This window comes from Vipera berus (assembly GCF_964194415.1).
Source record: "Vipera berus genome assembly, chromosome: 3".
Taxonomy (NCBI): Eukaryota; Metazoa; Chordata; class Lepidosauria; order Squamata; family Viperidae; genus Vipera; species Vipera berus.
Genome location: NC_138204.1, coordinates 182,355,022 through 182,370,377, shown reverse-complemented (window position 1 = coordinate 182,370,377; position 15,356 = coordinate 182,355,022). Strand labels below are relative to the sequence as shown.

At 39.4% G+C, this 15,356-nt stretch overlaps 1 protein-coding gene across 1 annotated transcript; it reads left to right on the top strand.

The window, feature by feature from the left end:
- The first annotated feature begins 2,728 nt into the window (after positions 1–2,728).
- Positions 2,729–14,763, top strand: TRAM1 (translocation associated membrane protein 1). The gene is made up of 11 exons (XM_081323504.1): positions 2,729–2,998; positions 5,952–6,015; positions 8,013–8,134; positions 8,291–8,407; positions 8,896–8,954; positions 9,236–9,320; positions 10,260–10,330; positions 10,853–10,957; positions 11,539–11,682; positions 13,233–13,390; positions 14,646–14,763. The coding sequence occupies exons 1-11, from the start codon at positions 2,876–2,878 to the stop codon at positions 14,717–14,719; spliced, it is 1,122 nt and encodes a 373-aa protein (XP_081179630.1). The 5' UTR covers positions 2,729–2,875; the 3' UTR covers positions 14,720–14,763.
- The last annotated feature ends 593 nt before the right edge of the window (positions 14,764–15,356 follow it).

The window sequence follows — 15,356 nt, the reverse complement described above, 5'->3', positions numbered from 1 at the left end:
TTTATAGAAGCTGTGTGGAGCCACAGAAATAAGTGTTTTGAATAATGAAGTTGGATTCTACTGAACATTGTGAAAATTTGACATTGATTACACCAAGCATCTCATCTGAGCCCTAAAGGAGAGCTACATGCTTACACTGCTGACAGCAAATAAGCAATGTTTGTGTCAATTAGGAAAAAAATAAAATATATGGTATCTTGTGAAATAAAAAAAGATTGTTAGCTATGAAAGAATAGAATAGAATAGAATAGAATAGAATAGAATAGAATAGAATAGAATAGAATAGAATAGAATAAGAATAGAAAAGAATAAGAATAAGAATAAGAATAAGAATAGAAAAGAATAAGAATAAGAATAAGAATAAGAATAGAATCTGGAAGGGACCTTGGTGGTCTTCTAGTTCAGGCCCCTGCTCAAGCAAGAGAACCTATACAATTTCAGACAAGTGACTGTCCAGTCTCTTCTTAAAAATCTCCAGTGATGGAGTGCCCACAGTTTCTGAAGGCAAGCTATTCCACTGGTTAATTGTCCTCAATGTTAGGAAGTTTCTCCTTAATTCCAGGTTGCTTCTCTCTTTGATCAGTTTCCAACCATTGTTTCTTGTTCTGCCCTTGGTACTTTGGACAATAGTTTGACACCCTCTTCTTCTTTGGCAGCTCCTCAAATACTGGAATACTGCTATCATATCACCCCTGTTTCTTCTTTGCTTTAGACTAGCCAAACCCAGGTCTGCACCCATTTTCATAATAGGCAAAGATCTAAGTGAAAAATACATTCTATTTTGAGTTTAGAATTAATAGAGATGTTTATAACATTCTGTCAGGATATCCAAAGTTGTTAAATGTTCTTTGATCCCAAGAGTGGCAGAAGTAGATTGAATGGTAACATGCTAATTGTCAAATTTTCAGAAAAAATTATCTAAGAGACCATTTTAAAACCAGTTTTGAAAAATTCTGTTATAATGATAGAAGTTAATATATGCAGTATATGTAACCACTAAGGCATTTTTTGCTTTGGGAGAATGGTAACTGAAAGAAAATAAAGAGATATTAGGCATTGTGGTCATTTTCAAAGAACACATTTTCCACATTTCTTTAATTGACTATCAGGCACTGCCATAAGATGAATCCCCCTGTGTTAGATGATCCTGACCCAATCTTGTTGCCTCAGCTTTAGATTACCAACACTCACAATCTCCTTTTAATATGAAATCAAGTTATACTTTTCTATTGATTTGAAAAGGAAATAGTGCTGCACAATAAAAATTTGCTTGTGGGCAAACTTCTTAATTACTAGTATTACCTTCAGATATGTTCAGTATCATGGTCAAAATGCAAGTGCGAAATCACTGAAAGGTACCCTAGTAGGTGATAATTCACAATACTAAAGGCATAACTGTAAATAAATCTAAGAACTCATTTTTAAAATTAATATTTTTATATTTGTTATATTTTGAGTGGACAGTGTATCCTCTACCACAGCCAGATTAAAATTTAAATTTTCTCACTTTTTCCTGGGTTTAGGGGAAAAAAGGACATTAAGCATTTAGATGTCAAGAGTCAGAAAAGAGAAACTCAGAAAGGAACAGAAACTGTCTATCTTCCTACCCCCTCCCTCCAATATAGGACCTAGTGGAATGGATCATTTAGCCAAAATGTTTGCTAGTGCAACTTCCAGAATAAATCATTGCTTATATCTAAAAGAAAGAAAGTACAAGCAAGGAAAAGATACAGAGAAAATGGGAGAGGAAAATGTCAATCTTGCCCTCTAAAATCACTTCCTCTAATCAAGGAGCTCTCCAAATATGTACACATCAGCTCCCAAACAAGTAAAGCTACTGTGGACAGTTCTGCAGATCAAAGTCCACACATTTAGAGGGCAGTGAAAGCTACTATAAAGCTTCTTTCAAGTTGGGCTGGGAAACTGAATAAGCCCAAACTGTTTTGCTTCACAAGTTCTAAGTTTAAATTTTTGTACAGTAAGGATGCTAGTCTACTCTACTCAAGTGTGTTATCAGTTGGATTCCTATACAAATGAGGTTTTATTCTTATAATGGATCTTAACAATATTTACTTTCCGATGATAGTCATCTCTGCAATGACTTTTTGCATATTTTCGGAAACCCAAGGTATGAGAGGGTGGGATTTTTATTTGAAATTCTCCCTGAGATATTCCCTTTCAAGCAGAACCAGGCCGACAGAAAGTTAACAAAAGAATTGTAGGCATAAAACCTCTTGCTCAATAAAAGGAAAAGAGGAGAAGAACAAATTGTCTTAGGTGAATATTAGAGCAGGATTGCTCTAGATGTGTTCAGACTACAACTCTCAGAAACCACGGTCTAGAATTCCTGTTTGGACAAGCACCCAACCGGTGAACGACTACGGGGAAGACTGCAGCTTCAGCAGACGAACAGATGATCAAAACCACTCTGGAGGCGCGCGCTTCTCCGCATGATAGCATTTTTGTGATTGGCTAAACGTCCCTCCTGAACGTTGGGGTGACGCGCGAGGGGGCTGGGCAAAGGACCTCCCACTTTCTTTACCGTTTACGCCCCAAGCTGTCCCAGCTGCCTCGTCCTGTTTTTGCTACCGCCAATCAGCTGCGAGTTCCGGATTTGGTCCGCCTATCCGAAAGGGGGTGCTGTGGTACACTTCCTGCGACTACCCACAGGGAGCGAGGTCCCTCCGTTCGAGTTGAGGGGCAGGAAACGACGAGTGGTGGTTTTGTACGACGCTAGGGCTAGAGAGTCGCCCGAAAAGGCGGAGGCGAAGTTGGGCGGAGCGGCTGCCTGAGCGTTTTTTTCTCGGGCCGCGCAGCAGACGCACGAGGGGACGGAGGGAGAGGCCATCGAGCAGGGGCCGAGGAGGGTCTCGCCATGGCGATCCGCAAGAAGACTAACAAGAACCCTCCCGTGCTCAGCCATGAGTTCGTCGTGCAGAACCACGCGGACATCGTCTCCTGCATGGCCATGGTCTTCTTGTTGGGACTCATGTTCGAGGTGAGAGCATAGCGCTGCAAGACCCCAGTGCGGTTGCCCGACACCCTAGGAAGGGCCGGGCGGAGGTTAGCGGGGAAGATGTTTCAGAGTGACACGGACGAGGGGACCAAATGGGAATGGTCAACACCAGGAAAGCCAGAATTGATTTCTGATAGCAGGGCGTGAGTCTTTAATTCCTTGGTTGCCGCTTCTCCTAACTGCCGTTGCCGGGGTGGGGTAAACGCAGTGCCTGAAGCGGTATACGTGTTAAAGATACCCAAGTGTGTGATCGTATGGATCCCCGTACCACAAATTGCTTGGCTGATTCGGATGAGGAAAGCGATCGTCTCTTGCTCGTAAATCTTTGTCGGAACTATCTAGTCGCTAGTTCAGAAGAAGAGAAAAAAATAAGCACCTGGAGAGCGTGTCCTACTCTGTGACTCCATGTGGAAGGGCAGCTTCGCGTGTCTGTCCTCCGGGTCATATCTGGTCATCTCGGTCGTCCCTTCTATTGCCTGTTCTTGTCTGAAAAGGGGGCAGGTAGAGGGCTGTATGGCCGCAGCAATGATTGTAGCGAGATGATGGGAAGAACAGCAACTCAAAAGGTGCAACCACCTGCCGGCGGGAGCGGTGGTCCCTTCTCGATGGATACGGCTGGTCGTTTTCCTTCTCCCTGTTGGTTCATCAAACCCTTTCTGAGAGAGTCGTCTAGGAGGGTCTCGCACCCATTGCAAGCTCTGTCGCTCGTCTCGGTGAGCTTCTTCGGGGCAGCTGCAGTATCCTGGCGCAACCCGGGCTTAAATGCATCGCTGAGAGCCTGTTTTTACTCATTTGTATTTTACGCCCCTTTCCTGGGAAATAGAACTGATTGAACGGCTTTCGAAGCCAAAGCGTGCAGCAGCGACTTGCGATGCTCAGCTTTCCCGAAATTGGCAGGGAAGAAGAGGGAAAGGGAAAGGCGGTTGTTGTATGTTTTGCAGAAGGCGCTGCGCCGCGCACGCTTCGTTCCAGCGCGCGAGTTCCTGGTCTCGGATAGGTTACGTGGCACTCGGAGCGCGAGCTCGGTGTCAGGGCGGGGGGAGTTGGCCGCCTCTCTGCGATTTCGGGGCGGGAAGGGCCGGCAGGGCTGGGGCGAGGGGGGCTGCAGGCGAGGCGTCTCCCCTTGCCAAAGCTGACGGGAGGGTGAGGGGGGGCGAGAGAAGACGCGCTGCCTTTTGTGTGCAGCCGGAGAACTACAAACCCCATGGGGCGTTGCGGCAAGCGACTCCTCCCCTCCGCTTCGGAAAAGGTGAAATGACTGTTGACGTGTACAGAGAGCCGTCCGCGATGCACAACAGAAGGGGCGGGGTTGGTTCACGCCCCTGAGGATGGTATGACACGTATCCAGTTTTGCCTGTTACAGCTGGAGTGTAGAAACAGGTACCGGAAAAAAGCTGCAGTATGCCCCAGTTCCATAAGTTGCTTTTCGGTGGTAGTGGGGCGGAGATAAAATCCTTGGAGCTTCACCCACTGTTAGAAAATTTGCTCCAGAAGATAATAAAGGACTTAAATGGTGTAACTTTAAAATTTCTAATTCTGATCACTTTTAGCATGGAGAAAATATGCCTTCTTGAAAGGTGTGAAAAGTAGGAATAGCAGTCTGTATTTTGTGCTGAATAATCATTGGCTGAGGTCCCAAACTTCATAGGCTGAAAATCCTATTGGCTTTCATTTCAGAATTTTGTCTGAATGTAACTAGTATCATTAGCGTTCACTGTTGTGCAAAGCGAGGAAATTGAATTCTGTAATTCATTCTTAAATTAATGATGGTTCAGTATGAACTCAGCCACCACTGTGTAAAAAGTATTTAATCAGTATAATACTAATTTAGTTGGTGGATTTGTTCATCATATGAAGAAGAGGCTGCAGAAGATGAAGTCTGGTATTATTTTGCCTGTCTATGATGTCCTAATACGTTTATCCTGATTAAATTGCTAATTGGCTAATGACTGCTTTAAATAAGGATTTTGTGGTTAAAAATGATAATTTGGTAGCATAATTACTATTAATACAATTACTTTCATTACTTGAACAGCAGTGATTTATAGGTGATAGCTCATTTGCCATGATCAGACATGTCAAACACAAGGCCTGCGGGCCGAATGCGGCCGCAAAGTGGTTTCATGAGGCCCGCGAAGCCATCCTGGAAACAGCAAAGGGACGGCCCCCACTGCCTTGGCCCTGGCCCAGGCCGGCCAGGAGCCAATGTACAATTTCATGGTGGCCATCCATGCTGGAACACATTCAGTCTTTGCTCCACAAGGCCATCCTGGAAACAGCAAGGGATGGCTCCCACTGTGTCGGCCCTGCCCCATGGGGGCACACTGGAGAGGTGTCACCTTTTGTGAGGAATGAAGAAATGCACCATCACCTGAAAGTGGCCAGCAAATGACCCTCACCTACTTCATATATCTGGCTTGGTGGGCTCCTGGGGAGGGGATGCCGCAAGCTGCGTGAGAGTCAATGTTACCTGTGCAACACCACCCAGTCCCCAGCCTACCCAGTTTTGGCAGGCAGGAGGGTGCTCTCCTCACAGCACTAAGTGGCTGGGCCAGGTGGCACGAAGCTGGTGAGAAGCCAAACCTGCCTGGCACAGAGGGTCTGGCATCCCGGGTGGCTGTTTTGCCCCGCAGGGTGACCAAGTTCTGAGAGCTTCCCTTTCACCTGGGACGCCAGGCCTCAATGAAATTGACTTTGACACCCCTGGCCAAGGAAGTTTACATTCATTGGACTTCAAGCAAACAACAATAGTAAGCAGGCTAACCAAAAAAATGTCAGAATGCTTATTTGCATTTAGCCAGTCATCTTTTATTTTTGACTAAGCCTAGTTCATTATTTTTCAGCCTGTTAAATGTATTTTTTCAGATATATGAAGGAATATAGCATGTTCCTATGATTTACCGTGCAATCACATAGACAAATTGTTTTATTGCAGGTTACAGCCAAAGCAGCTGTTGTCTTTGTTACACTTCAGTACAATATTACCATTCCTGTCACAGGTAATCTTCTAATAAATGTTTGGGTATTTGTCTGCAATGTTATTATACACCAGGAACATATTGTGTCTTAAGAGAAAGATAACCAAATGTGGATGACATACATCAGGAGAAATGATAATGCTGTTCCATTTGTGACATGAGACCACAGAAATGGTTTAGATATATAATCACACTGGTTCAGTGCTGTATGGTTGTTGTTTGAAAGGCTCAGAGGTTTGGATTCTTCCAGTCTTTGCTCATTCCTCTTCTCATGGATGGAGATTTCATCTTTTTCTTCCTAGTTTGTGGAAAATCAGAATTAGTTATTTCATCAAAACAATGAAATATGCCACATTTGATCCTAGTTTTTTAATTTTGACTTGCATTTAATGTACAAGCAAATCTTTGCCAGTTCCAACAAAATGACATATCATTGCATACTGCAAATCTAGAAAGGAATCAGTTTTCTACAGGAGGAAATAAATTGGGAATCTTACAAAGCTTGTATGAAAGTAGGGCCTAGTATCTGCTTTGCATCCCCTAAAGCAGCAGCCCTCAACCTTTTGGGCACCAGGGATCATTTCCATGGAGAAAGGTTTTTCTGCAGACTGGAGGTGGCATGGTTTTGCATGTTGCCTGCAGATGGGGCTTCAATGGTTTGCACTGACCTGTTGCTGGCATGCTGTGGCCCATGCCGGTCCACGGACCGGGGATTGGGAACCCCTGCCCTAAGGGAGTATTGCTTGAACTTTCTATAACACAGACCACTAAGTGTTCCAAAAAGACATGGACTTCCTTTCTCCTTTGTATGTCCAAAGAAACCCCATGATGAGTTTGTTTATAATATAAACTTTTAAAACTAACTTTTGTATAAAAAAAGTATGTCAAGAACTTATTTATTTATTTATTTATTTATTTTATTACATTTATATACCGCCCTTTCCCTGAGGGCTCAGGGCGGTTTACAGGGAATTAAAAACCAAAAATACAAAAGTTAAAACCAGTTTTAAAAAGATTAAATTTAACCCTGTGCAACTAAAACCCCAATTAAAATAAATTAATCCTCAGCCTGGGCCAGAGAGCTCAAAGAGCCAGGTCTTCAGGCCCCGGCGGAATGAACGGAGGTCGGGGGCAGTCCTCAGCTCCACTGGCAGCTGGTTCCAGAGGGCAGGCGCCCCCACTGAGAAGGCCCTATCCCTGGGCGTTACCTGCCGGCAATCTCTTACCGGTGGGACCCTGAGCAGACCCTCCCTGTGGGAGCGCACTGGACGAAGGGCACTTGATGCTGGCAGCAGGTGTTCCCTCAAGTACCCCGGACCCAAGCCATGTAGGGCTTTATAGGTAATAACCAGCACCTTGAATTTCACCCGGAGGGCAACCGGAAGCCAATGCAGCTCGCGGAGTAGAGGTGTTACATGGGAGTATCGGGAGACCCCCATTACAACTCGCGCGGCCGCATTCTGCACCAGTTGAAGCCTCCGAGTGGTCCTCAAGGGCAGCTCCATGTAGAGGGGGCTGAGCTAAGAAGAGAGCAGACTGTGGCCAACTGACTTAATGACCTGGTTAAGTGCACCATCAGCCAGCTGGCCAAGCCAGAGCCCACTTTCTGCCTTCACTCACCCTCCCTCTTGCACCAGTGGTCAGCCAGCCAGCTAACTGCCAGTGAAAAGAGAAGGGCATATCTAAGGCAGAGGATGGGCTTTGGCAAATCAACATGGGAATCCATATGAACCACCAGTATCTGCAGATTACAGTTTAGGAATCACAGCTTAAATTAAATCTGTTTGCTAATCAGCTTTTGAATTTAAAATTTGGACAGAAAGATAGTGAAAATCTCAATATTATAAACTTTTGCCTGGATTGTTTTTCCTGTACTACTACTCCTGTTTTGTACTCACTTGGAGTATAGAAAGAAAATTAGATATAATTCTAAACTATTGTTTTTTATTCCCGATATAAATTGAAGGAGGCTGGTTAAAACAAATGCATTCTTAAATATTGTTCTTTTTTTCTCCCAGAAAACAAGCCTACAGAAACAGTGACATTATATCATTATGGTATCAAAGATCTAGCTACTGTTTTCTTCTACATGCTAGTGGCAATAATCATACATGCTGTTATTCAAGAATATGTGTTAGATGTAAGTATTGTTTGTTAGACTAATAATGGGCTGTACCACAGTAGAAGTTGATTGATTGCATTGTGGACTTGCATTATGGACTTTTGATATATATGACAAGTAACTTAGTATCTAAACTATCATAACTATCAATAATGAGATAACTTTTTTCTTTAGAAAATTAACAGGCGAATGCACTTTTCCAAAACAAAACATAGTAAATTCAATGAATCTGGACAACTCAGTGCGTTTTATCTTTTCTCTTGCGTCTGGGGAACAAGCATCCTTGTGTCGGTGAGTATGTCAGAGGATCCAAGGAGGATCAATACTTTCCTGGGACATTAGATGCTGAAGTTTAAAATGCTAAACCTAGAATGCAAAAAACGTAGAAAATATGTTGCTAAATGAAATTATTAAGTGGGGATGGTAGTTTGTTAATGAGGACTTGCCAGTCAAGGTAACTTCGGTGGCTAGGAAAGGTTCTCAGATAGTTTTTATGGTACAACAAGGAGTTTACTTTTTGTTGAAGTTGTCTCATATGCATCTGGCATTAATTTGAGCTCTATGAAATGTGTAGTTCATGTAAAACTGTTGCTTCTCTTTCTTGTATTTTAAAAGCACTCTGTTTAAAATGAGGAATCGGTTCAGTTTGAGGCATGCTAAGTTATTTAACTCAGATTTCTGTATCAGCCTTCCCTGCTGTTGGCCATGCTTAGAAAGAGGTTAAGCAACTTCACAGGGCATTGAACTGTACTTTAATATTTTCTGTGTCTTATTTTCAGGAAAACTATGTATCAGATCCAACATCACTCTGGAGAGACTATCCACACACATCAATGCCGTGAGTTTTTTTAATTAAGAATGACATCAGTAATTTCTTGTATCTATCCCAACTCACTTTTGTAGTTATTAAAATAAACTACTTATATAAAAAATATCTAGTATTTTCAGGCAAATAACAGAAGTTATTTTATTAACAATGCATTTACAGTAATCTTATATCATTAGTTTTTAAATACTCCAAAAAATTTAAAATAATCTGTTGTATAATCTTAGCTCAGAGTTTTTGTATGAAATAATCAGTAAATTTTAATTTTGATTTTTACATATTGTATTCTGCAGGATTCAAATGAAGTTCTTTTATATCTCACAGATGGCATACTGGTTTCATGCCTTTCCAGAATTCTATTTTCAAAAGATAAAAAAAGTAAGTTTGCTTCTAATATCTTGTCCATAAGCTTATCAAATAAATACATAAATAATAAACATGGTTTTCCAGACAAGAAGAAGCAGAAATGTCTATGTAATTTGCAAAGAAAGATACCTTTAAAATGGAGCTCGTAATCTCAAAAAATGTCAGAAATAAGGTTTAGATATGTAACTTCAGGCTCTTATGTTCTTCTCCTACTTGAGTAATTATTTTGAAGGTTTTGCTTCTTGTTTCAGCCAATCCAAATCTGCCTCTCTTCACTGCTCCTGCAGTCAGTTCGAGCAGCTTCTCAAATTGAGAAACAATTTCTTGATTAGTTTAAAGAACCAAGAAATGAGCCTGCTATAATTTCTTCTTCTAAGATTCTGGTTTGACGTTATGTCTCTCCCCACTCTCTAACCCTAACCCATATTCAGTTTTGGACTGTTACAGTATGGAACTTAAGTTATAAATCTGCCTGTCCTAGAACTTGTGAGTGGGTGACATCATCATTTATTATAATAACGCTTTTTGGCTGATTTTATACAGTACACTGAGACATAAATAAATAAACTGTTACAACTTAGCATGTTATATACCCTGTCATAGTGTCCTTTTTAAAGATCACTACATAAATTAAACAGATTATTTTTAGGCAGTAATGGAATAGTTAAGTGTTTTATATCACTAACAAATATGGTATTTTCCATTAAAAACAATAGTAAGCAAGAAAGAGGATTTATTGATCAGAAAATTTTGCAGTAAATTGATAAGTTTATTATTTTTCTAAGTATTCCTAGATAATGGACAACAATACCTATACTTCCCAAACAACATATTCTGCAATCTTTGGGGCTGACAATTAGAGAGGGTCATAGATGAGAAGCACGGTTATGAAAACTAATTGAATATGATAAGAATTCTTGGAAAATTCATAAGCTTGCATCTCTTTCATAGGAAGACATTCCTCGCCAGCTTGTTTACATTGGGTTATATCTTTTCCATATCACTGGAGCTTATCTGTTAAAGTGAGTGACATTGTTATTTTTCTGGGGCAGGGAGTCCAGTAATTTGTAGGATACTGTCCAATAATTTATAATAAGTAAAGTAGAAAACTGGTGCCTCCAATGATACATTATAGATCATCTTGCAATATTTTCTGTAGCATAGTTCAGAAGACAAATTAAGCTATAAAAGTACATATCAATTTCCAATATGTTGTGCCGATGTTTAGAAGGATTCCATCCAACATTTAATAGCATGGCAATAGCAGAGGTCTCTAGAAAGAGAGACCTTGGCAACTACCTATTCTTGGATTCTGCTATCCTCCCTACCGTGCAAATAGATGTATATTGTTCTTTACACAACTCGGGGAGGATGGGACAACGCCAGTTTCTATCCTTCAGTTGTGTCTGAGAATTTGAGGTTGGTGTTCTATCCTGGATGTACCAAATGTTTTCCAGATGCATTTTTATGACAAACGTAATTCTAAAGATCTTTTGTTTCTTTGCCAATTAGCATCTGGTGCTAATTTTTTTTCTTTTTTATAGTTTGACCCATCTTGGTCTTGTTCTTCTTGTGTTACATTACTTTGTGGAGTTTCTGTTCCATATTTCCAGACTTTTTTACTTCAGTGATGAAAAATACCAGAAAGGGTACGTGCTTCTACTGTTATATCTCACATATGCCATATCTCACATTATAAATGTTGTCTATAAATATTGTTCATATTTAGTTAATACTGCATGCATAAATGCATATGTTGTGTACTGTATACAGTGAATACTACCTACTTTTAGATAAAATAAATATGTGTGCAGTATGCCATATATTAGTAGCTGTGCTTATATGAGCTTTTTGTTCAAAATAGAATTAAACGTGATTGGTATATTCATTTACATACAAGGACCTCAAATCTGTCCATACCTTGGAATCTTTGCTAGAATGTATCCTTCAAGTGAAGACTACATAATAGCCTTTCCAGAAGATTTCTTGTGCTTTATTTATCAGTGGGAGAAGAGCAATGTTGTATCAAATCTGTGCCAGAGCTGGATAATACCATATACTAAAAAATCTCTCCTAATACATTTCAGAAATGTTTTATCTTAACAGGCAGAATTATTCACCCAGAATGCCTAGTACATAATGTGTATAAATGTCTGAAACTGAAGATGTGAGTAACACAATCGGTGGATGAATTCTGATAAATCATGTATCTTTTATTTATTTCTGCTAGGTTTACATTGTGGGCTGTTCTTTTTGTTTTGGGAAGACTCCTGACCTTAATTCTGTCTGTCCTTACTGTTGGATTTGGCCTTGCTAGAGCAGAGAATCAAACTTTGGATTTTAGTACTGGAAACTTTAATGTGCTACCCATCAGGTATAACACGGATATGTGTTCATGGAGCATATAATATTAAAACAAAATAGCTAAAAATTATCTTCAGAGAGATTTTTCTTGATCTAATTGCTTGAGAAAACTCTTTGTTAGAAATATTGGGTATATTATTATGAGAAAGAAAAATGATTATTTAAAATAGCTTTTACTATATTTTGCAAATTCTTTTGTCATTTTTATGATGCTTTAAAATCATAATTTTCCCACTTGGGCTTGTTTAAATCATCTATGGGGCAAAACTAAATTGTAATGTTCCAAATTAGCAGCTGCTTGCTAATTGTGCCATCTATTGGGATAATTATATGATACAGGTAGTCCTTGGTTTATGACTATTTGTTTAACGACTGGTCATAGTTGCAATGATGCTGAAGAAAATAATTTAAGACTGATCTTCACACTTACAATCATCACAAAATATTCCTGAAGACACTTAATTACAAAATGGGTGCTTGGAAGCCAGTTAACAGCAGTTGCAGCATCATGCAGCATGATCATCATTTACAACCTTCTAAACTAGTTTCTGACAAAGTCAATTGGAAAACCAGGGGTCATGTAATGTCTCACTTAAAAGACCATGGTTGAGCTGCTTAATGACCACAGCAACAAAAGTCATAAAATCGGGGGCAGTCATGTCACTGCACCACTTAATGACAAATTATTGTGGTAAATCAAGGGCCACTTGTAAGTTCATTTAGATGGTTATCAAAATATTTAATAGTGAATGGCACCAAAGTTAAAAGTTAGTAGGAAAATAGATTATTTGGCATATTCTGTTTTCTCCTTTAACAACTTTCCCAGAAACACTAGCTCTTCCTAGGTTCTGTATCTGTATTTTTAACAAAAAAAATCTGAAATTAAATTGAGGGCCTAAAATTTGTTAATCTTGTATATAAAACATGGCACTGAATTTACTTTGATTTTTTTCAATGTTACCTTTTGAGAGACCTATTACAGTTTTATGGTAGAATGAGAGTGACTGCTTAGTGTATCTGATAATTAGAAAGTACAAAAAGGAAGAAGAGAAATAGCAACAACCAGATGTTCACTTTCAAAGTAAACTCATTTTTTACTTTCTATTACAGAAGACTTTGACTGTATTTGCAGTTCTTGGAAGGATGCTATCACAGTATTTTCTGTTCTTCAGATATTGTGCTAGCATTTATCTAGCCATATACTTTGATCTCTTTCAGAGGATATAGTAAAAATGGTCTTCAGAATGCAAGACAGATGTGCCCTAGGTTAGACTATTATATCTGATCTTCTGATCCACAGAATCCTAATGTAGTTGCTGCATAAAAACATGGATTTGCTATGTGTCATTTTTTAAAAATGATTTTCTAATAGATGTATTGCTACTGATGATATTCCTTTTGCTAGTTACCAATATACCAAATTGTTTACACTAGTGCCAAGCAAGGTAGAGATTAGTTAGTGGCCTTCAAGAAACATCTTCCTAAAAGAAACAGTTGTTTCTAATCCTTTCCATGTCTGGATCATCAGAAATCCTAATATTCTATATCTGGTTTTTATAGAATCAGTGTGCTGGCATCAATCTGTTTAACACAGGCCTTTATGATGTGGAAATTCATTAATTTCCAATTAAGAAGGTGGAGAGAACATTCTTCACCTCCTCAACCAATGAAAAAGAAGTTTACGACAACAAAAGGCAAGCCCTCAAAAAAAGAAAGAGGTTTGTGCTTTTCTTATTTCTGGATACTTTTGACAGAAGTACAAAAGGGAAGTAGATGCTTTGCACAATTAGGAAACTATAAATGATATGATTTAATCTGATAAGTTCTCTAATATAAGTCTGCAGCACATCATTGGACATCTAGTGCAGGTAGATCTTGGGTTACTAAAACTCATTCAATGACTGTTCAAAGTTACAACTTCTGCAAACCAGTTGTGGCTGTTGCAGCATTCCTGTGGTCACATGAACAGGTACTAGGCAACTGGCTTTCAATTACAATAGTTGCAGTGTCTTGGAGGCACGGGGTCACCACTTGCAAAATTCCCTGCTGACATCTCAAAAGCAAAAGTCAATTGAAAAGCCAGTTGGAGGTTGCAACTCACTCGTTTGCTCTCCATAGCACCCACCTCATGGCACTTACTCTTGCTCCACAAGACCAACATACAGCACCACCTCACACACACACCCCTGCCTGCTTGCCTGGAATTCCTGCCTATGTAGTTATTTCAGGTCCTAACTTAATGACCCACATGGTTCTGGCATTATGATGGCAACCAGTACTGCCAGGATTGCCATCACTAAACAGCATGATCACATGAATGTCACACTTTACGATCGCATCATTTAATGATGGAAATTCCAATGCCAATTGCCATCATAACCCAAGAACTACTTTTCTAATTTCCTAAGCAGCTTATAAAAAGACTATTATGCTTATTTCTTCCTAGAGTACTAGTAGGTGGCTTGACCTGGGGAATGAAGAAAAGGGGAAGAGAGGAGCAAGCTTGGGCAAAGCCCTTGAAACTATTAAGTTTTTTAAGTGAAAGCTAGAATGGAATACAAGATCAGGGAGAAGAAAAATGCATTGCTACTCAGGAGTGATGGTCATACATGCGTTCGGTAGAATTGCTGCAAGAATGTTACCACCACCTAGAGGGAGAAAACTGATGAGCTGTACTCTTCCCCAGAAGGACCTGCTTCCTCCCTTTTCATAATGTTCTAAAGTGGCTGAACGTGATTCAGCAGTCATTTTTTGTTAGACGCAGAAATGAGCACCATTTTTAAATGGGCTGGTAGAAATCACTGGACATTATACTGTTAGAGCATCTGTGAGAAACATTCTGATTTAGGATGTGCTTGAAGCTTCTTCCCCGAATTAATTTTAAAGCTCTGTATTAAGATGTTTTAAATCTACATAATCTATTGGCTTGGAATCCAGAGGAAAGAGTTAATTGTGTTTGTTTTTTATTTTTAGAAAATGGAATCAATGGAACATTAACCTCAAATGGAGCAGACTCACCTCGCAACAGAAAAGAAAAATCCTCTTAAAACAGAACTTTATTAAATTAATTGACTAATGTCCCCAAAGAGAACTGCTTTTTACTTGGAAAATCGTTCAGCACCATAGTTCCTACTGTTAACAAAAAATAATAAAATTAATGCCTTTTTGATTATTGATATCAGAATGTTTTGTGCAACTTTTTAAATGTTTAAATGAAAAGGCCACTTTATTTTTAGTAGCTATAAAAATCTTTTTGGGTATTAATGAGAATTTACTTCTAAACACAGTAATACAAGTCTGCCATTCCTTATAGCTTTATAGTGGTTGAATTTAATCCATTTGAATATGATGTTAGGACATTTTTGTTTTAAAGGAGAAGTTAAAGTTGTACTATTTTTTTAGGCATTCTCTAATATTTAGGTTTATATTTTGAAACACAGTTTGGAACAGAATTTGTAACCACCAAAATAATCATTTTTTGTAGATAATATCTACATTGATTCAAAAAAATCCCTTATTAAAACACAGTTAACTGATTAAAATGTTGCTGTGTATGCATTTATTTAGGAATCTCTTGTGTAATTCTAGATTTAGTAAGATATGGTTTAGGAATGGGTGACCAGCCACTGAGACCAGTGAGGACTTATCACCTCCCAGTCTGTTGGAAGGTTACAGTAAACATTC

Coding starts and splice junctions, on each gene's coding strand:
- TRAM1 (XM_081323504.1), top strand. CDS start 2,876: ATGGCGATCCGCAAGAAGACTAACAAGAACCCTCCCGTGCTCAGCCAT. Junction 6,016..8,012: donor TATTACCATTCCTGTCACAG/GTAATCTTCTAA, acceptor TTTTTCTCCCAG/AAAACAAGCCTACAGAAACA. Junction 11,683..13,232: donor TTTAATGTGCTACCCATCAG/GTATAACACGGA, acceptor TGGTTTTTATAG/AATCAGTGTGCTGGCATCAA.